Source organism: Micromys minutus, assembly GCF_963924665.1.
Source record: "Micromys minutus genome assembly, chromosome: 1".
NCBI classification, from domain to species: domain Eukaryota; kingdom Metazoa; phylum Chordata; class Mammalia; order Rodentia; family Muridae; genus Micromys; species Micromys minutus.
This window is the reverse complement of record NC_137969.1, coordinates 156,201,216-156,219,708: the sequence shown is the minus strand read 5'-3', so window position 1 is coordinate 156,219,708 and position 18,493 is coordinate 156,201,216. Positions and strand designations below refer to the sequence as shown.

General features: G+C 48.6%; 3 protein-coding genes across 4 annotated transcripts; 1 reads left to right on the top strand and 2 right to left on the bottom strand.

Annotated features, from left to right (window-relative positions):
* Window positions 1–3,997: 3,997 nt before the first annotated feature.
* Window positions 3,998–9,387, bottom strand: EIF2B4 (eukaryotic translation initiation factor 2B subunit delta). Of its 2 annotated transcripts, none has more exons than XM_080924633.1 (13): window positions 9,288–9,387; window positions 8,876–8,919; window positions 8,439–8,574; window positions 7,921–8,127; window positions 7,609–7,691; window positions 7,377–7,468; window positions 7,037–7,151; window positions 6,778–6,854; window positions 6,543–6,645; window positions 6,007–6,134; window positions 5,705–5,882; window positions 4,325–4,505; window positions 3,998–4,235 (listed from the first exon to the last, which is right to left on the bottom strand). In XM_080924633.1, the coding sequence occupies exons 1-13, from the start codon at window positions 9,316–9,318 to the stop codon at window positions 4,036–4,038; spliced, it is 1,575 nt and encodes a 524-aa protein (XP_080780759.1). In that variant the 5' UTR covers window positions 9,319–9,387; the 3' UTR covers window positions 3,998–4,035. The 2 variants fall into 2 exon arrangements, with proteins under 2 accessions (XP_080780759.1, XP_080780758.1); XM_080924632.1 differs by having other exon boundaries at window positions 8,876–9,064; window positions 9,288–9,320.
* Window positions 9,388–9,510: 123 nt separating this feature from the next.
* On the top strand, window positions 9,511–15,169 carry SNX17 (sorting nexin 17). Its single transcript, XM_080922537.1, has 15 exons — window positions 9,511–9,760; window positions 10,178–10,252; window positions 11,119–11,236; window positions 11,899–11,963; window positions 12,174–12,284; window positions 12,379–12,469; window positions 12,602–12,689; window positions 12,914–12,983; window positions 13,248–13,340; window positions 13,435–13,638; window positions 13,910–14,035; window positions 14,159–14,236; window positions 14,379–14,453; window positions 14,538–14,579; window positions 14,661–15,169. Exons 1-15 carry the CDS (start codon window positions 9,698–9,700, stop codon window positions 14,772–14,774), a joined length of 1,413 nt encoding a protein of 470 aa, XP_080778663.1. The 5' UTR covers window positions 9,511–9,697; the 3' UTR covers window positions 14,775–15,169.
* A 120-nt stretch (window positions 15,170–15,289) lies between these two features.
* Window positions 15,290–18,471, bottom strand: ZNF513 (zinc finger protein 513). The gene is made up of 4 exons (XM_080922526.1): window positions 18,216–18,471; window positions 17,816–17,965; window positions 16,469–17,056; window positions 15,290–16,381 (listed from the first exon to the last, which is right to left on the bottom strand). The coding sequence occupies exons 1-4, from the start codon at window positions 18,268–18,270 to the stop codon at window positions 15,555–15,557; spliced, it is 1,620 nt and encodes a 539-aa protein (XP_080778652.1). The 5' UTR covers window positions 18,271–18,471; the 3' UTR covers window positions 15,290–15,554.
* Window positions 18,472–18,493: the final 22 nt, after the last annotated feature.

Genomic DNA, 18,493 nt, shown 5'->3' with positions numbered 1-18,493 from the left:
TGACTGAGGGGTACATTCAATATAAAAATCCTGCAAACTCTGACCTAAAATAAAAAGATGCCACCAAGTATGGTAGGCCAAAACCTAGAGACCCAGCACGTAGAATCACTTGGAAGGCTAATACAGATTTAAGGACAGCTTGGCCCACGTGATAAGACCTTGTCGGAAAAACAAAAACTATAGAGAGTATAAAAGAACAATTAGGTATTTATCCTGCCTCTCCAGTATAGAGTTTAAAAAAATAAAGTGTCATGAAGGACTTAGTCTCCCACCCTCCCTTTCTCATTTGAGTTATGTAGCAGCCTATGCTGGCCACAAGTACATGATTGCTCTGCCTCAACCTTCCTGTGCTGGCCTTCTTACAGATGTGTGCCATCATACCCTATAAAATAATTGTCATTACTAAATATAGAAAGAAAGAGAGGGAAAAATTTTATATTCCAGTGCAACTATTCAGTAGCTATTAGCAGTTGTATAAAACCACTAGATGAAAAGTTCAGGGAAAACTTAAAATGCCAGGACACACCCATTACTAAAAATAAAATTACATACCATTGTTTGCTTCCTGATACAAAGCAATATGAAGCACTTTGATGCATTTAGGTATCCCTACAAAAAGGCAAATAGGAAATTACAGGGCTTAGAGAAATGAATCTATACCACTTAAAGAGCACTAACTGTTCTTCCAGAGGTCCTGAGTTCAATTTCCAGCAACCACATGGTGGCTCACAACCATCTATGATGGGATTCATTGCCTTCTTCTGGTGTGTCTGAAGATGGCGACCATGTATGTACTCACATAAAATAAATAAATCTTAAAAGAAGAAGAGAAACATGTTTCTTTTGAATGCCAGCGATGGGATCATAAGATCTATAGACTAGGCAGGTGAGATACTCTGCCACTGAGCCACAGCTCAGCCTGCTTTTGGAAATACAAGTTAGTTGTATGCATCTGTTTGACTCTGGTTCAAAGTGACCTGATGTAAAAAGCCAATATTGAGGTATTTGTTTATGGGTTAGATAATACTAAGAAAGCATTATTTGGAATGCATGGTCTTCCATATTTTTAAAAGACACATCTACGCCTGCAAGATCTAAAATGATTAGTATCTGGGATTTTTCCATACAGTAACTTCAGCAAGGAAAAAACTAGGGGCTGGAGAGATAAAGTTGTCACCTGACTACCAGCTGTGTGCCCCACCCCACAAGTAAATGTAATTAAAAAAAAAAAAAAAAAAAAAACAGAAGCCAGTTTGTGGCATACTGACTGATTCAGCACTTGGGAAGTGGGGTGGGATGAACCTGAGTTCAAGGCTAGCACCAGCTAGAGTTTCAGGCTGTTAAGACCTGGCCTCAAAGGAAAAAGTTTTGGTAACTGATGCATCTATGATGAGAATTTTGTGCGCAGTTCACTCTCCCTTTGTCCTACATGAAAATTTAAAAGCACAACAAAATACACCTTTGTAGACAGATGATTTCTGCTGCATAGGTTACTGGTAGTTGTCTCTCAGTCAAGCCCCAGTTTACCTTTGCAGCTTTAGCTACCAACATTAAGCTTTGTTTCTGACATCACTACTCTTGACTCTGAACTGGCCATTCCCTCTAAGGACGATTTTTCATGTCTAAGCTGTTTTCTGCTGCTTAGCCTCCTGAGAAAATATTTTTTAAGGACTTGGTCAGATGTTACTCAGTGAAGACAACTATGATAGACCAAGTCACATCATTCTAGGATCCTGTTTGTGCTGCCCAGAGTTTAGCTCACACTGAAGAAATTTTGTCTGTCTTCCAACATTGTATGTTAACCTGAAGTCCATAATAGAAATCAAGGCATTGTACCTGCAACCCCCAGAACTTGGAAGACACGAGGAAAACCAACACCATTTTAAAAAATGATGTGTGTATGCCTGTGTGAGTTTATGTGTATGCATGTGCCACTGAAGGTCCAAGGGCATTAGATCCTCTGGAACTGGAAGTGGATGAAGTACCTGCATTCTGGAATCTGAAGCCAAGTCCTCTTCGAGAGTAGCAAGCCACGTCTCTTAGCCTTTTTAAGAAAGGTTCCCTTGTAGTTGGCTGGCTTCAAATTCACTGTGGCCTTGAAATCTAATTCCTTTGTCACTGCCTGAGCCATCATCCCCAGCATCATAGCCAACAATTTGTCTCAAAACATCCCCCCCACCACCACCAAAGACTAGGAATATAGCTGAGCTGATTGAATGCTTGCCTGGTACACATGCATGGAGCTCTGGGTTCTGGGTTCAGTCCCCAGTGTCTCAAATTCTACAGGTGTTTGTGCAGTCTGTAACTTCAGTGCTTGGAAAGTTGAAGCCAAAAAAGTTAAATTCAGGGTCATCCTTTTTCGGGGTGGGGGTGAGCTCTACCTACCTCTCCCTCCTGAGTGCTGGGATTAAAGGCAAAGGCTTATGCCTGCCAGTTGATTTTTTTTTTTTTTTTTTTTTTTTTTGAGATGGTGATCCATGATTGGCCTCAGACTAGAGATCCTCCACTGCTTCCTAATGGAAGGTGTGTTACCACTTTACCTCAAAAACCCTGCCCAAGAACTGAAAATCTTTTTTTTTGTTGTTGTTGTTGTTTTTAAGATTTATTATTTTATATATGAGTACACTGTAGCAGTCCTCAGACACCCCAGAAGAGGGCATCAGATCTCATTACAGATGGTTGTAAGCCACCATGTAGTTGCTGGGAATTGAACTTAGGATCTCTGGATAAGCAGTCAGTTCTCTTAAGGTCTGAGCCATCTCTCCAGCCCAAAGTGAAAATCTTGAGGATGATTTGGATTCAGAATGCTGTGACCACATCCTGACTTAAGTTCTGATGATTTTAAGTAAATGACTTTCTAAGCCTCATCTGGTTTCCTTGGCTAAGTAACTTAACCTCTCTGTGACTTCCTTTTCTCATCTGTAAGATTTCATATAGATATATTAATCTTTGTAACATTAGGAAAGGGCATGACTATTTCTGACATAAATGCCAATTTAGAGCTGGGTGTCCTGGTGCCTACCTTAATTCCAGCATTCAGGAAGCAGGTGTTCACAGTGAGTTCTATGACAGCCAGGGATACACACAGAAACCCTGTCTTAAAAAACCAGTAGACAAATTAATGACTTAAGTGCCAACTTGTTAAGGCTAGGACTTGTGTTGTAAATGGGCTCAAAGCCTTGTTCAAGGTAAGCATGTGTTCTAAGACTAAGTTATAGCTCTAGCCCTTGGCTTTCTGACTTGGTCTTTCTGTATTTGCATCTGAGCACTGGGGATAGTTATGACTTATATTTATATTCCTCTTAATTCCTGCCTCAGGTACTACACAAAATACTAGCACTTATGACTCAAAACATGAATAGCTTCTTGTTTAAAAATGTTTTTATTTTTATTTACTTAGGTTTTTACTTGAGACAGGGTTTCTTTATGTAATCCTGGAACTTTCGGTATAGACCAAGCTGGCCTCAAACTTGGAAGATCTAGTTGTCTTTGCCTTCTGAGTGCTGGGATTAAAGGCAAGTGTCAGCACACCCAGCTATTATGTGTATGGTAGTATTTTGTCTGTGTGTATATGTACAAGCATGCCTGGTGCCTGATATCCTAAAACTAGAGTTACAGATGGACGTGAGCCGCCATATGGGTGCTGGGTATCTAACACAAGTTCATCAGAAAAACAGCCAGTGCTCTTAACCACTGAGCCACCTCTCAACTCCAGTAGTTGCCTTTGAAACAAGGTCTGGCTCTATAACCCTAGCTGTGTTGGAACTTACAGGTAAACCAGCCTGGTCTTTAAGTTTACAGAGACTGGCTACCTCTGTTAGGATTAAAGCCATCATGTCTGGCCTATGATTAGATTTGAGGCACTGACCTGTGGAGCTAACCACCTTAAAAGAATTTCCATAGACAAGTTCAAGTAGGTGATAAAGGTCGCAGAGAGTGGGTTCCTGACCGAAGAGGTAGAGATGCTCAAAGAGATACAAAGGCAGCAGAGTTATGACAGTAGGGAGTAAGTTTTTTATTGACTCTTGTTCCCTTTCACTGGTCACTGCTCTTGACTCGAAGGACCACAGGCACAGAACTGCAAGGGATCATGCCCAACTCTGTGATCACCAGATCCACAAGCTCAGGGGGAGTCACATCATAGACCAGATTCAACAACCGGAGTGATGGGTGGTTCTGCCAGTTAGCCAGGGCTACCTGGTCTCCCCGCTTACACTGGAGATCGTCGGGGTCATCTGCAATGAGAAGTGGGTGTAAGCATCCTTTTATCTCGCCTCCCTGTGTCCAGTTTCCTCAGGTCCCTGAAAGTCTCTGTTCTGCTTACCTAGCTCATTGGAGACAAAGGCATCAGTCTGCACGCGTTCACAGAACTTGTATGTTTCACAGCAGACCAGTACTGGAACGTTATGAGCTCGAGCCACCAGGGCCAACTGTGCGGTCCCTACCCGGGACATCACAGATCCATTGGCCAGGAGTGCGTGAGCTCCCAATAGCACCTTAGAAACCTGTTTATTTTAGACAATGGAGAAAAGAATGTCATGTTATATCAGTATAACTGCCCAGAACAGCAACGGTAAGCAACCACAGTGGCTGCTCTTAGAAAATACGCTGCCAGCTTGTATCATCACAGAACAGTGAAACTGCCTAGTCCTATTAATAGCTGCTACTTTACTGTAATGTTCTTGTAAAAGCTAAACTATACTACTGCACTTCATGTAGCAGATGCTTTTCCTTTTTTTAAAAAAAATTTACTTATTGTATGAGTGTTCTGCTGCATATACGTCCAAATACCAGAAGAGAGCATCAGATTGCCTTAAAAGATAGTCATGAGCCCACCATGTGGTTGCTAGGAATTAAACTCAGGATCTCTGGAAGAATAGCTAGTGCTCTTAACTAGCTGAGCTACCTCACCAAACATTTCTGATGGCTTTTTGAGACAGGGTTTCTCTATGTAGCCCTGGCTGCCCTGGAACTTATTCGGTAGACCAGGCTGGTTTTGAACTCAGAGATCCATCTGCCTCAGCCTCCCAAATGTCATACCTAGAAGCTAGTTGCTTTTCCCTATTTTGGGTATGGTGCACAGCTTTGATACCAGTACTTGGGAAACAAAGACAAGCAGAACTCTGTCGGTTCAGGCCAGTCAAGACTACACAATGAGACTTTGACTCTCCTCCTCCCCTCCAAAAAAGGCTACACAGAAAATCCTCTGTCCCAAAACAAACAAATACACAAATAAATAATAGGTAATAGCCACTGAGGTGGCTTATTGGGTAAAGTTACTGTGAAGCCTGGCATTTTGAGTTCTAGCCTCAGGACATAAATGGTAGAAAAAAAGAACTGACTCAGTCTGGTATGATGGCAGGTAGATTTGAGTTCAAGGCCAGCCTAGTCTACAAATTGAGCTCCAGGTCAGCCAGGACTACAGGACTGGTGCACAAAGAAACCTTGTCTCAAAAAAAAATAAAAATAAAAATAAAAAAATAAACTGAGAGACAGAGAGAAAGAACTGACTCTTCTGAATGGTGTCCTGACTTCCACATGGGAACTGGGGCACATGCCTTTGCCTACCCCACCACCACTATTCCCTTACTCCCTGCCACAATAAATAAATGTAAAAAAAAAAAAAAAAACCAAAACAAAAGACAAGACCATTATGCTGGTGTTACTATATCTCTGGTGTTCCTTTTCCTGCGAGAACCCTCACCTCTGGGAGCACATAGGAGGCCGCAGGAATCAGCACATAGGAGGTAGGGACCCCAGCACGGACAAGAGAGTGGAGCATGTGCCTTCCCTCCAGCCGGGGTCGGCTGTCCACCACCACAACCCGAAACCGCCTGCCCTCGACCCAGGCCTCCTGGAGAATTCTCGACACCAGAGATGAGCTAGAATATGGATGGAGAAGAGATGTTATTGACGTGACTGGTAGCCAGCCTGTCTGCAAAGACAAGGGCAGCCTTTTCTTTTGACATTCCCCTCCAAGGTTTCCTGGCCAGGTGTTGACCATACCATCCGTAAACCAGGATCACGTCCCCATCACTGATCTTCTTAGAAGCAAAGCGTGAGATTGCCTGAGATGCAAGCACAATCTTCTCTTGCACATACCGATCGATGGCTTCTCTAAGTTCTGACTTGGCCTAAATGTTCAGAGAACATGGATGCAGGTCACCCTCTGCTTGACATGCCACAAGTGCCAAGCATGGTGGCACACAACTTTGATCCCAGCACTCAGGAAGTATGGGGATCTCTGAATTCAAGGCCAACTTGGCCTAGCTACTGAGCACTAGGTCAGTCAAGACTACATAGACAATCTTAAAACTTGCACGCACGCACGCGCGCACACGCACGCACGCGCGCACACACACACACACACACACACACACACACACACACGACAATGGGTTTGAGTATAAGTGCCTAAGTGCTCCCCTAAGCCATGACTAGGGCCCTGTGGCATGTCTATACATGTATTCTGGGAGTTCAGAACATGCAGCTTATCCTAACCACAGGTGTTTGCCTTTCCCACCCCCAGAATACTTCCTCACCTCCTCTTCCCGCTTGGAGCTGCTCATGCCAGTGACTTCCTTGTTAAGGAACTTGATGGCGTTGCACATGCTTGCTGACATGGGGCGACACTGGGTTAGAAAGCTGCAATAATAATACCTTAGGTTAGGTCAACTGGTTAGGACTTAAAGAGATAGAGAAGAGCAAGATGGAAGTCAAGAAGGGCATTAGAAAGAACCAGGTAAAGTGTAGATGAACCCGAAAGGCTGTGCTCACCTGATGTAGGGTTTTAGTTTATTTACAAGATCCCTGGAGAGTTCCTCACTGGGAGGTGTTGTATAATCCTGAATTACCTATAGAATACAAAATGCCCCTTAAAGAAGGTCTCTAATATGGGACAGGGGCAAGCTTCACTAGGGAAGTGTTCAGATTGTGAGGATCATTGCTTCTTTGTCCCAGAGAGGACCTTGGGGGAGTCATACTGGTGCAGTCTTAGGGAATGGGGCAGGGTCATAGATAATAGAACTGGACGTACCTGCTTCAAGGCGTGAAGCAGCGCAATGCACCGGGCATTAGAGCCACTGACAAGGCCCTGGGAGTACTGCAGACCGAGTCGCACCATGGCTGGGTGGATCACAGAGGATGGGATGCTGATGGGACGGTGGTGTCACATACTTTTTAAGGGAACTTGAGCTCCTCTTGGCCCCTGCCCCTCATGAGAAGGAACTGCCTTCACTAGCAGGGGCTCCCCCATTTCCTGCAGTTTTGCTTTGAGTTTGTACCCCACCCACCCACACATCCTATCTCCAATTTCCAATTAGTTTTAACACACTGAGTTCCTCAATCTCCTCAGACTTACAACACCAAGATCTTACCTCATGTACTGGGTCAAGGAGCTTTGTCTGCTGTACTGGGGTAGGTGGGAGAAGAGACTGACTTTGGATCCATAATCCTTTCGTGTAGGAACCTTGATGAAACAAAGAGATGTAATCAAATGGGACAAGGCGGGAAATAAAGTAAACTCATTTTTTTGACCAATACTCTGTGCTTTTTCCAGACCTTTTCTTTGCCCAGGGAGATTCTGCAGGTATCAAACCTACTTCCTACCTGTTGTCGATCTGGCTTTCTAAGGAGCCTCCTCAGAAGTGTGGGGTCATCAGCCTGGGTGTGCTCAGGGACACGCTTCACTCCTGAAAGTTAAGGAGATTCTACCAAGACTCTATACATCGAGACAGGTGATATGTTCGGTGCATGTGGGACAGCATAGCACACAGGGAACTGGGAAGACGGAGCTGAGGAGACACTACAGGGGCAGGGATGGAGTTCACAGAAAAACTTTAAACTGTCTCCCAAGGTAAAGCCTGTGTGGGCAGGGGAATTGGGGTAACTAGAGTGTGAGCATGAAGAGGAGATAGATACCTGAGGTGGCTTCTCCAGCTGTGCTGGGGCAGGTCTGAGGAGGGGGCCCTCCTTGTTCCCCTTTTCTTGCCTGTTTCAGGGCCCGCTCTGCCTCCTGCTTGGCTCTCCGTTCGGCACGAAGTTCTGCCTTACTCCGGCCAGTTGGAAGTTTCTCTCCAGCAGTGCCTCCCAACTGACTACCGGGTCCTTGAAGTTCTCTGATTGGGTCTATTAAAGCAGAGGGAAGAGTTGCACAAGCCCTAGGAGGGTTAGCTCTTTGACTCAACCAAAGTTTCCTTTTTACCTTATCTAATTTTCCCCCCTTTTTGACAGGGTGGAATTCACCAGAGATCCACCTGCCTCTGCCTCCTTAGTGCTGGGATTAAAGGTGTGCTGTGAAACCACCATCAACTACCACCACCTGTCTTTGCCTTCCAAGTAACCTCTTTTGTACTTTTTTCAAATCAACTTTGTTCTATCTCCCTTTGCAAATCCCTCAACCAGCATCCCACCCCCAGCCTTTTAAAGAGTACCCGCACCTTGACGTTGAGCTGCAGATACAGCAGAGCCAATTTCTTGGTCTGCTCCCTTTTCCTCCTTCCGTTTCTTCTTCTGCTGTTTCTTTTCTTTCCGAAGCTGAAGCTTTTCTTCTTGGGTCAACTCCCGCCCCGCTGCCTGAGACACAGACACGGGAACTGCTCTACCCCAGGCAATTCCAAAAGTGTATCAACAACACTGGATGCTTACTAGATTCCTATAAGGTTAAGTCGCTAACTTTCTCGGACTACTGTTACAAGTCTACATAAATAAAGAAACTTCTTCAGAGCCATAGTCACACACCATTTTGGCTCTGTAAAAATATCCTAGTTCTACTAAGAAATGAACCGAAAAGGGTGGGAGATGGGACCGAATGAAGGTGACACAGCTTTCTGTGTAGCTCTTGACAGGCGACTTGGGAGATCTCTTCCTCACTTACCCCGGGCCGAGGAGAAAGTTCAGTCTTCATCTCGGATCTCGATTCTGCATCAGAAAACAGGGCACAGAGTGAGCCAGAGAGGCTCCGGGAGGACTTGGGGAGACTTGTCAGCGCAGCTGGCTGCTGGGTTGGCATGACCACAGCTCGGCTGCCGGGCGCGAGGCGCTCTGGGATCCGCGTGGGGACGCACTGCGCGGCAGGATCAAAGAACAGGCGGGGGAGGAAAAGGGTCAGTCACCCTTCTGGGAACAGCCCTCAAGCAGCACCCGGCTGCGCCCTAGATCTTGTAAACCAGAGTGCCGCGACCGCGCAGAAACTCGGCGGCAAGGCCCAAAGGCCCTCGGTACCCCGCATCAGCCAGCCAGTGCTCATCTGCTCTTCTATCACTTGGTGGATCTAACCCTTCACTCACCTTCGCGAACGGCCACCGCCACCGCAGCCATGACTGTGGGTCCTAAGCTCCTCCCGCCGAGGTCACTCACACTTACAGCGCCACCTGGGCTGCAGGCTCCCCTGACGCCTCCCGCGGAGTCAGTCCTCAGCGGACTACAACTTCCGGCGTGCACTGGGTTCCGCCCCGGACTACGGGTCGCGGTGAGGACCAAGCACTGTTGAGGTCCCAATTAGGATAGTCTCCGGCCCACGACTACAGCTCCCAGCATGCCGAGGTTGCTGCTCGCAGAGCCGACGTCCTACAGCCTTCCCACCTCGGAGTTCAGGCCCCCCAAAATGGCGAGCTGGGCTGCGGAGACGCGTTGAGTGGCGGAAAAAGCGAGCAGAGCCGCTGCGGCCCTGGTTGTACGGAGCTCTGCCTTAGGGAACATGCACTTTTCCATTCCTGAAACCGAGTCCCGCAGCGGGGATAGCGGCGGCTCCGCCTATGTGGTGAGGAGCTGCTAGAGCTGGGCCGGGGCGGGGATAACGGGCCGGAGCTCTTGGAGCGGCCTCCAGCCTTCGAACCTCACTGGAAGCCATCTCATGTCTCAGCTTCGTACTGAAGTCACCCCAAGCTCCAATAGATTCTTAGGGCAGTTGCCGCCCCCGGCCAGGCCGCGACTGCTCTGGTGGTGGCCATTGCTGTCATCTCTGGGAGGGACACTGCCGCATAAGCTCTTGAGTTTCCTCCGGATTGGGCCTTCTGTTTGGAACCCTGCCCTGGGGAAAAAACAGACTCAATCCCGGGAAGTCTCTGAGCGTCGCGCAGACTGATCTGTCAGTCAGGCAACTTCCGGCCAGGTTTCTGGGGACAAGAGGTGGTTTGGACTTCGACCCTGAGACGTTTGCCTGCTTTTGTGTCCTCAGGCCTATAACATTCACGTGAATGGAGTCCTGCACTGTCGGGTGCGCTACAGCCAGCTCCTGGGGCTGCACGAGCAGGTGGGACTAGCACCCCTGTCTTAGATGCAGCTTCAAGCCCTTCCATACTCGTGAACATTAATCCCCTTTCATTTACATTACCCTTTTATCACTGCTACAGTGGAAAGTGGACTTTGTTAGTGTGACATTTCCGGAAACTCTGAGCAACTTGTCTCTCACAATTCCTGCTCTTTCCTATACTCACATCCTTCCTCCTTTTCTTGCTGTCTTTTCATCCGTTGACCATGCATGGAAAAACTGAACTCTGTTAGCCCAAGCACATCCTTTTGGTCACCTAAGCTATAACTTAGAAGTTCATTCCCCTGCTTAATACAAACCATTCATTGATTTCCTTGTATGTTCTTGGTCCCTTTCAGTGTATAAGATGTCCAGTGGCCATGTACCACTGACGCAGAGTTTCCCTTCCTCGCCAGAGGGTGAGCTCTGTATTTAAGTCTGTAGATAACCCTGGCTCTACTAGCTGTCAGTCCGAAGCAGGATGCCTTATTTCTTCGGGCCTCAGTTTCTCCAGATGAAAAATAGATTATTTGATCAGCAAAGTCCCTTCAACACACTAAGCACACTGTGACTTTATTTGTACACATTAGTGTTCCCTATAAATGTTCACCACTGAACAGTTTTGCTAGGTAAGTCAAAGGGCTCCTGAACCCCATGAAAACCCACCCTATAATGTGAAGGTGCATTATACACATTATTACATACGAGAATTTATACCTAAGATCTTTGGGGGTCCTGACTCTGCCAAAGTCATCTTTTTGTCATGTGACTTAGAGTTGTTACAGAAACCCAGGAGGACTTGGGTTAATCTCAGTTGTCACCTCAGTTCCTGTGTTTGTGTGAAGAATTGTATTTCTTTTTCTACATAGCTTCGGAAGGAGTATGGGGCCAATGTGCTTCCTGCATTCCCCCCAAAGAAGCTTTTCTCTTTGACGCCTGCTGAGGTAGAACAGAGGAGAGAACAGTTAGAGAAGTACATGCAAGCTGGTGAGTGTATGGATGAACTTTAGGCTGTTTTGAGGACCACAGGGAGAGACTTAAATCAGGTGGCTCTATCAAATGCCCCATTTTTTTTTTTTTAATTATTTATTATACATAAGTACACTGTAGCTGTCTTCAGACACACCAGAAGAGGGCATCAGATCCCATTACAGATGGTTGTGAGCCACCATGTGGTTGCTGGAATTGAACTCGGGACCTTTGGAAGAGCAGTCAGTGCTCTTAACCACTGAACCATCTCTCCAGTCTTAATTGCCCCATCTTAATGGTTAGAGTTAGGAAGTCTCTTGTCAGACGTTAATCAGCAAAGTGAATAGCCATCATGGACTTTAAACTTTCCATATTAGTAAAGCATTGTGGAAACTGATCTCTATGAGAAATACTAGAGTTAAGAGTACTTTGTATCTGTGCTTTAGATTAACATCATTGTTATTTCCCTAGTTCTGTAGACTGGACTCAACTAGATGGCAGCCAAGGGTGGGGCAGGTGAAGAATTTATGCAAACAGTATGTGAGGTGAGGCCAGCTGGGGGATGTGGCAGGCCACCATCAGCCCAGGAAATGGGGTTGGGGGAACCACTAAGAACAGGACTCTGGGGAAGCCAAGAATGAGTCTTAAGTTACTAGAATATTGTTCTCTTGACCCCACAGTTCGGCAAGACCCATTGCTTGGGAGCAGTGAGACCTTTAATAGCTTTCTACGTCGGGCCCAACAGGTAAGGCTTAAGAGAAAGACCTGATGGGGAACCATGCCATTTTTGTTTTTTAATGGAACAAAGCTTCTGATGTGCCACTGAAGTCAAGGGAAGGCCAGCCTTTATTTAAGGATGATACCAGAGGAAGTTATGAAAGTGGGGTGCATCTGAGCTGGACCCTAGGCCTACATTAACAAGGCAGCCCCCCCCCAATCTCATTTGTTCATACAGGAGACACAACAGGTCCCCACAGAGGAGGTTTCCTTGGAAGTGCTACTCAGCAATGGACAGAAAGTTCTGGTCAATGTGCTAACTTCTGACCAGACAGAAGATGTCTTAGAGGTGAGGTATTTGTTGAAAATAGCCCAAGTGCCCAGGGCACACTAGGTTCTGCACTAAAATAGCTGGTTGGATAAGTTGTACTTCCTGTTCCCAGGCTGTGGCTGCAAAGCTGGATCTTCCAGATGACTTGATCGGATATTTTAGTCTCTTCCTTGTTCGAGAAAAAGAAGATGGCGCCTTTTCTTGTGAGTGCCATTGGCCCTTACTGCTTACACTTCAGGCAGGGAGTTCCTGATGTCAGAATGGGACATTTCCTCCAAGCGTCCTTGGTCTTCCCTTCCTCTTTAGTCTGAACACTTTCCTTTTTTAATCTGCAGTTGTACGGAAGCTGCAGGAGTTTGAGCTGCCTTACGTATCTGTCACCAGTCTTCGAAGTCAAGAGTATAAGATTGTGCTCAGAAAGAGGTCAGGGCCAAGCCTTAAAGCAGAAGGGAGCGTGGGTTGGATGGCTGGGCCACACACGGAAGTAGCTTTATCTGGCCAAGGGAACAGCACTATTGTACCCACACCTCCCACCCTTCTACTGGCCCACCATGAGTGACTCCATAGTTGCAGTTGTTTGCTTGCCCATTTTACATTCTGCCTTTGCCTAGCCGCCTATTACCCATTTCTACCTCTTGGCCTCACAGCTATTGGGACTCTGCCTATGACGATGATGTCATGGAGAACCGGGTTGGCTTGAACTTGCTTTATGCTCAGGTAAGTTTGGAGCTGTCTCAGAACCCTTGCCCTGAAGTGACTATGGTATTCCACTTTCCCAAGAAAATTCCATGACTGGTTCCCAGTTCATGGGGAAGTTCCTAGTATGGTCAGAGCTCCTGACACTGATTCTGTAAACGGATAAGGTCAAGGTCTCACTGCAGTTAACTGTCAGTTCACGAAGACAGAGCTCATTTTGATCACTTCACTGGAAGTACTAACTGGGAGCCCCAACTTTCCATTCATTGTCTCCACTGTATGTAGACGGTGTCAGACATTGAGCATGGCTGGATCCTGGTCACCAAAGAGCAGCACCGGCAGCTCAAATCTCTGCAAGAGAAGGTCTCCAAAAAGGAGGTGAGCTGGTTTTGCCTTGTCTCCCTGCAAGGGTTACTAGCTTTGAGCTACTCCTTTCTCTTAACTAAGCAAACCTGGTAACCTTCTTTTTCAGTTCTTGCGGCTGGCCCAAACTCTGCGGCACTATGGCTATCTGCGCTTTGATGCCTGTGTGGCTGACTTTCCAGAGAAGGATTGCCCTGTTGTGGTCAGCGCAGGCAACAGTGAGCTCAGTCTCCAGCTGCGACTGCCAGGCCAGCAACTCCGTGAAGGCTCTTTCCGGGTCACTCGAATGCGATGCTGGCGGGTCACCTCCTCTGTGAGTTTTTTTCTTTTCTTCTTTTCTTTCTTTTTTAAAGACAACTCATAATTATGTTCCTATTGCTGACCTGGAACTGTGTAGCTCAATTATTCTCAAACTCATGTCCCTCCTGCTTCAGCTTTCCAGTGGCTGGGATTAGCAATCCTGGCTTTCTTTTGTGAAGAAGACTTCTTCTGAGACTGGAGGCATTCTGGCCATAAGCTTCCAGGCTGCAGAGGTCCACAACTTGTCCAAGATGAATTCAGCCTGAGCCCTATTTCTCTTCTAGGTGCCACTCCCCAGTGGGGGTACAAGCAGTCCAAACCGGGGTCGGGGTGAGGTGCGTCTAGAACTGGCTTTTGAATACCTCATGAGCAAGGACCGGCTACAGTGGGTCACCATCACCAGCCCACAGGTATGAGCCCACCCTCAGAACGCTTATGGAGCCCTCAGGTCCCCGAGTCTAGGTTTCTTGGACCCCATGTGAGTGGGCAGGGCTGGCTTCTCTAGTCAGACTGAGCCCTCACCTTACCCTCAGGCTATTATGATGAGCATCTGCCTGCAGTCCATGGTAGATGAGCTGATGGTGAAGAAATCTGGTGGCAGTATCAGGAAGGTAAGTGGCAGAGACTAAGCAGCCAAGTGGCTGTGCCCTCCTGTTTTGTCCTAGGAATAAGGTCTCTCTCGGGAGGAAGGGGAAGTGGTTGGGTTCAGAAGTGAATTTTCCTGACTGGATCAGCACTTTGGTCTGTCCGCAGATGCTGCGTCGGAGGGTGGGGGGCACCCTGAGACGGTCAGACAGCCAGCAAGCAGTGAAGTCCCCACCATTGCTTGTAAGTTAATGTCAGTGCCTTGGCTCCCAGTTCAGCCTTGTTTTTCCTCTGCTGTTAAATCTAACTGTTCTGCCTTTCCCCCAGGAGTCACCAGATGCCAGCCGGGAATCCATGGTCAAACTCTCAGTGAGTTACAGGGTTGGTGAGGTTGACTGTGGGGGCCTCACAGGCTGCCACCCTCTGACCCACCTCCCACCTCTGTTACAGAGCAAACTTAGCGCTGTGAGCTTGCGGGGAATTGGCAGTCCCAGCACAGATGCCAGTGCCAGTGCCGTCCACGGCAATTTCGCCTTCGAGGGCATTGGAGATGAGGATCTGTAATCTCAGCTGCCTGGATGTCTGCCCTCTACCCGAGAGGAGATTTATACAAACTTGCCCTGTGCCTATACTCCCAAGTTAGGGGAGTCTTTTCCTACTCCCTTCCTACTTCTGTTCCCTCTTGGCCAGGGGCCTAACGTACCTTCCCTTTCCTGGGCTGGTTACACAAAAGATCACTGTCTCTGTGTCAGAGCTGGCCCTTGATGCCAAATTAGCATTTAGTATTTTGCACAAAGTCCAAGGGACAGTGATAGTGGCTACCTACCTTGGAGAGGAACTAGAGCTCTCCATGGGTTGCTTCTGGCTTTTTAGGGCCAAGCCATGGGCAAAGGGTGGGCAGAGGTCTGTGAATGCTCTAAGCAGCTCCCCATCATTAAACTTAGCCTGATTGCTGCCTACCTTTGGTTCCCTCTCACTGCCCCCGTCACAACAAGGGGTAAGGCCTAAATATTTGCCATTGCCAATTCAGCATAGACATGGCTCTGTTAGTGTTTCCTTTATTATAAAGCACTGAAATAAGTTAAAACAGTAAAAGGTTGGGCAGTTCCCAACCAGTTCATCCATGGCCCCTGGGAGCAGTGGCGGTGAATCCAAGGTCCTAATCACTTAGCTCATCAGGTACATGAGCCAAGACAAGGCCCCCTGGTCTATATGGCCTAGGTTAGTCTGTGTGGAGCCCCTGACCAGCGGGGGAAAAAGGGAAAGGTGGTTTTCTAGTCCATTTGTATAAAATGCAGGAGGTGTAGGGCTAATTCCTAGGGCCCCAGGTAAAAAGAACCTAGTTCAAGGTGAGTCTGTATGAAGAGCCCTGCTACCAGTAGCACCCAGGGCTGCTGGACCCCGAGTGCTCAAGACAGAGGGTGGGCTATGAGGTGGGGCCCAGCCCTCAGGGGCAGAGAGCCCAGGCCCTCCTGCTCCACCGTGGCCATGCACCTTCTGATGACGCTTGTAGTTGTCCCAGTGGCCCGTGGTGTAGGCGCAGGTGGCACAGCGGAAGGGCTTCTCCCCTGTATGTCGCAGCATATGACGTTTGAGGTTCATGCTCTGGTTGCAGCTGTAGTTGCAAAGGCTGCACCGAAAAGGTTTGTCACCAGAGTGGATGCGACCGTGACGCTTGAGGTTGGCCAGGTTGCCACAGGCATACGGACAGAGGGGGCACTTGTAGGGCTTTTCTCCTGTGTGGACACGCTGGTGCCGTTTCAGGTTATCCAGGTGAGCAGAGGCATATGGGCAGCGGGCACAGCGGAAGGGTTTCTCACCACTGTGAGTCTTCATGTGCCGAGCCAGGTGGTTGGGGTAGTGAGTGGCAAAGGGGCATAGACTACAGGCAAAACCTTTGTCACTAGGGCCCTGGGGTCCCCCACTGGCACCCCCTCCAGCCTCTCCTCGCATGCAACGCCCACACATGGCAGTTCCCAACCTGCTTCCCTCACCCTCCTCCAGTTCTTGTCCACAGCCCCGGCAGGTCCAAGGGAACAGTAGCTCTGGCAGTGGTTCTGATCCAGTTCCACACAAACCCTCCCCTTCACCCCGTAGCTGCCCACAGTCTGGCAGGAAACTGGTACCACTTGGTGGCACGTGGAGACTCAAATCTGGAAGGATCAGAGGATCTGTGGAAACAATGAGATATGGGCCATTAATCCAAATATCCCTATTGCTACCTACCCATGTCCCAAGATCTCCAGTGTCTTTTCTACCTTCTGATCGCCGGGGCATTGTCCCCTCCTGCTCTGTGGGACTGGGAGGCCGGGTTGGTCGTGGAGCACAGCATCGAAAGCCACAGGTTGGGCAGGGAGGAGTGGGAGGCCCTGTGTGGGTACGCTGATGCCGCCTCAGGTTGCCCAGGCTGCTGCAGGCAAAGGGGCAGTGGGGACAGCGGTACGGCTTCTCGCCAGTATGGGTGCGGGTATGTCGTGTCAGGTTGACGAGCTGGGCTGAGGCGTAGGGGCAGCGGCCACAGCGGAACGGCTTCTCTCCACTGTGTGTCTGCATGTGCCGCTTCAGGTGGCTCGAGTAGTGGGACACGAAGGCGCAGAGGCGGCATGAGTACAGTAGCCGTGGGGGCAGCGGGGGCCCCCCACCCGGCCCTCCTGCCCCACAACACGGCCCCTCACCTGTCGGCCCCCCACACAGCTGACAGGCTGGGCCTGGCCTCTCACCCCTGGCCTCCCCTGGACCCCTGGCTGGTTCCTCAACTTCACTCTCGGCACTTAGTGCCCGGCCGCCCCCAGACTCGTCGTCACTCAGCCCATAGGGAAGTCCAGGTCTGGCCCCCTGAGAGTCTCCTGGTAAAACAGAAATATGGGAAAAAAAATCAACATGGCTCAAGACCGAGTTCCAAATTCTCATTTCTCACATACAGCCCCACTTACTTACTCTGCCTCAACCTTGACTTTGTTCTACCTCTCGATCACTAGGGTTGACATATTTTCAACAAATGGAAAATATCAAGGGCTTGAAGTGGGGTGCAGGCTGATGTGAAGCAACATTAATCCTTAATATAAGAAAAGTAAAAATATGAAAGACCCTGGGATTATTATTATTTTTTTTTTGTAAGCCCCGTTTGGTAAGACTCCTTTTCATATAAGGCTAACTATGAAAGCCAACTCAAGTAGGCACAATCTGGAGAAAGTGGGAACAATGTAGGGCTAATTACACAGGGGACAGTTTCTTTTATATGGTTTCCTCTAACTTTAAGAATTACCCAAGAAATAAATGAGGAGAGACCTAAGGGTAGAAACTGAAACCTCAGTACAAAAAGGATCTGCTGCTACCGGTCAAAGAGTTTTATGAGTAGCTTATTTACATAATTCCCTTCCATGAACCTCCTGAGGTGCACATAAGAAATGAGACTACCAACTCTTGTATCCACACCACCTTTAGCCCAGACCCAGAACTTCACCTCAGCAAAATGATGCTGTTGAGGGACCTTTGGGGAGGGGTTCCCAGGTTGTAGAAAGAAGTGTTTTAGTTGCTGACACCGCCCTCTAAAGGACTTGAGTTACCAATAGCCATTAATCCTTAACCACGACCCTTAAACACACCTTCAGAGTCTCTCTCAAAACTCATGAGCTGGTCGTTGTGGCCGTCACCTTCCTCCTCCTCTTCTTCAAACTCCAGATCTTGGCCTAGTAGCAAATCACTCTCCAACACCAGGGCTCCAGGTCCTTCGTCGAAGGAATCTTCAGTATCGACTAAAGAGGGGAGGGTGCTTGTGGAATCTCCCTCCCAAGCCGTACCCATAATCGGAACCAGGGAGCCAGCTGTTGTGAACTGCACTTCCCGTACTCGGTGACCCTCAGGTTCCTTTAATACTTTGGTAGGGAGCTAAGATACCACATCATCCGCCCCTAAAACCCTCAGGAATCCCCCTCCACCCTGACCTGAGCCCACTCTACTGACCCCACCCCTGTTCCTCCCCGCTCAAGGCCCCTGACCCCTGACCTTTGACCCCCTCGCATTTCACGGGCTGTGGATGGCTTTGCTTCCTTCGGGGCATCGTGACCGGCTCCAGCCCGACGCGCCTCCGGCCCGAGGCCGCCCGGCCCCGCCCCTCCCAGTTCGGCCCAGCCGTCGGTCCTTGCTCTTAAGGTCCACGAGCCGCCCCCATACACCGGAGCGGGCCCTGGGCAGCCCCTGGCCCTGGCCCCGGAGCCCAGCTCAGGTCGCTCCCGCCGCCGCCGCCGCTTCCATTCATGGAGCCCCCTACCCCCCTCCGAAGA

Excerpts from the sequence above, each read along its gene's own strand:
- SNX17 (XM_080922537.1), top strand. The coding sequence starts at position 9,698 with ATGCACTTTTCCATTCCTGAAACCGAGTCCCGCAGCGGGGATAGCGGC. Across the intron at positions 12,470-12,601 it reads AGAAGATGGCGCCTTTTCTT|TTGTACGGAAGCTGCAGGAG; the intron begins GTGAGTGCCATT and ends TTTAATCTGCAG. Across the intron at positions 12,690-12,913 it reads AAGATTGTGCTCAGAAAGAG|CTATTGGGACTCTGCCTATG; the intron begins GTCAGGGCCAAG and ends TTGGCCTCACAG.
- ZNF513 (XM_080922526.1), bottom strand. The coding sequence starts at position 18,270 with ATGCCCCGAAGGAAGCAAAGCCATCCACAGCCCGTGAAATGCGAGGGG. Across the intron at positions 17,966-18,215 it reads GAAATGCGAGGGGGTCAAAG|TCGATACTGAAGATTCCTTC; the intron begins GTCAGGGGTCAG and ends TCCCCTCTTTAG. Across the intron at positions 16,382-16,468 it reads AATGCCCCGGCGATCAGAAG|ATCCTCTGATCCTTCCAGAT; the intron begins GTAGAAAAGACA and ends TTGTTTCCACAG.
- EIF2B4 (XM_080924632.1), bottom strand. The coding sequence starts at position 9,010 with ATGCCAACCCAGCAGCCAGCTGCGCTGACAAGTCTCCCCAAGTCCTCC. Across the intron at positions 6,855-7,036 it reads TGCTTCACGCCTTGAAGCAG|GTAATTCAGGATTATACAAC; the intron begins GTACGTCCAGTT and ends TGTATTCTATAG. Across the intron at positions 4,506-5,704 it reads CCTCCTATGTGCTCCCAGAG|GTTTCTAAGGTGCTATTGGG; the intron begins GTGAGGGTTCTC and ends TAAAATAAACAG.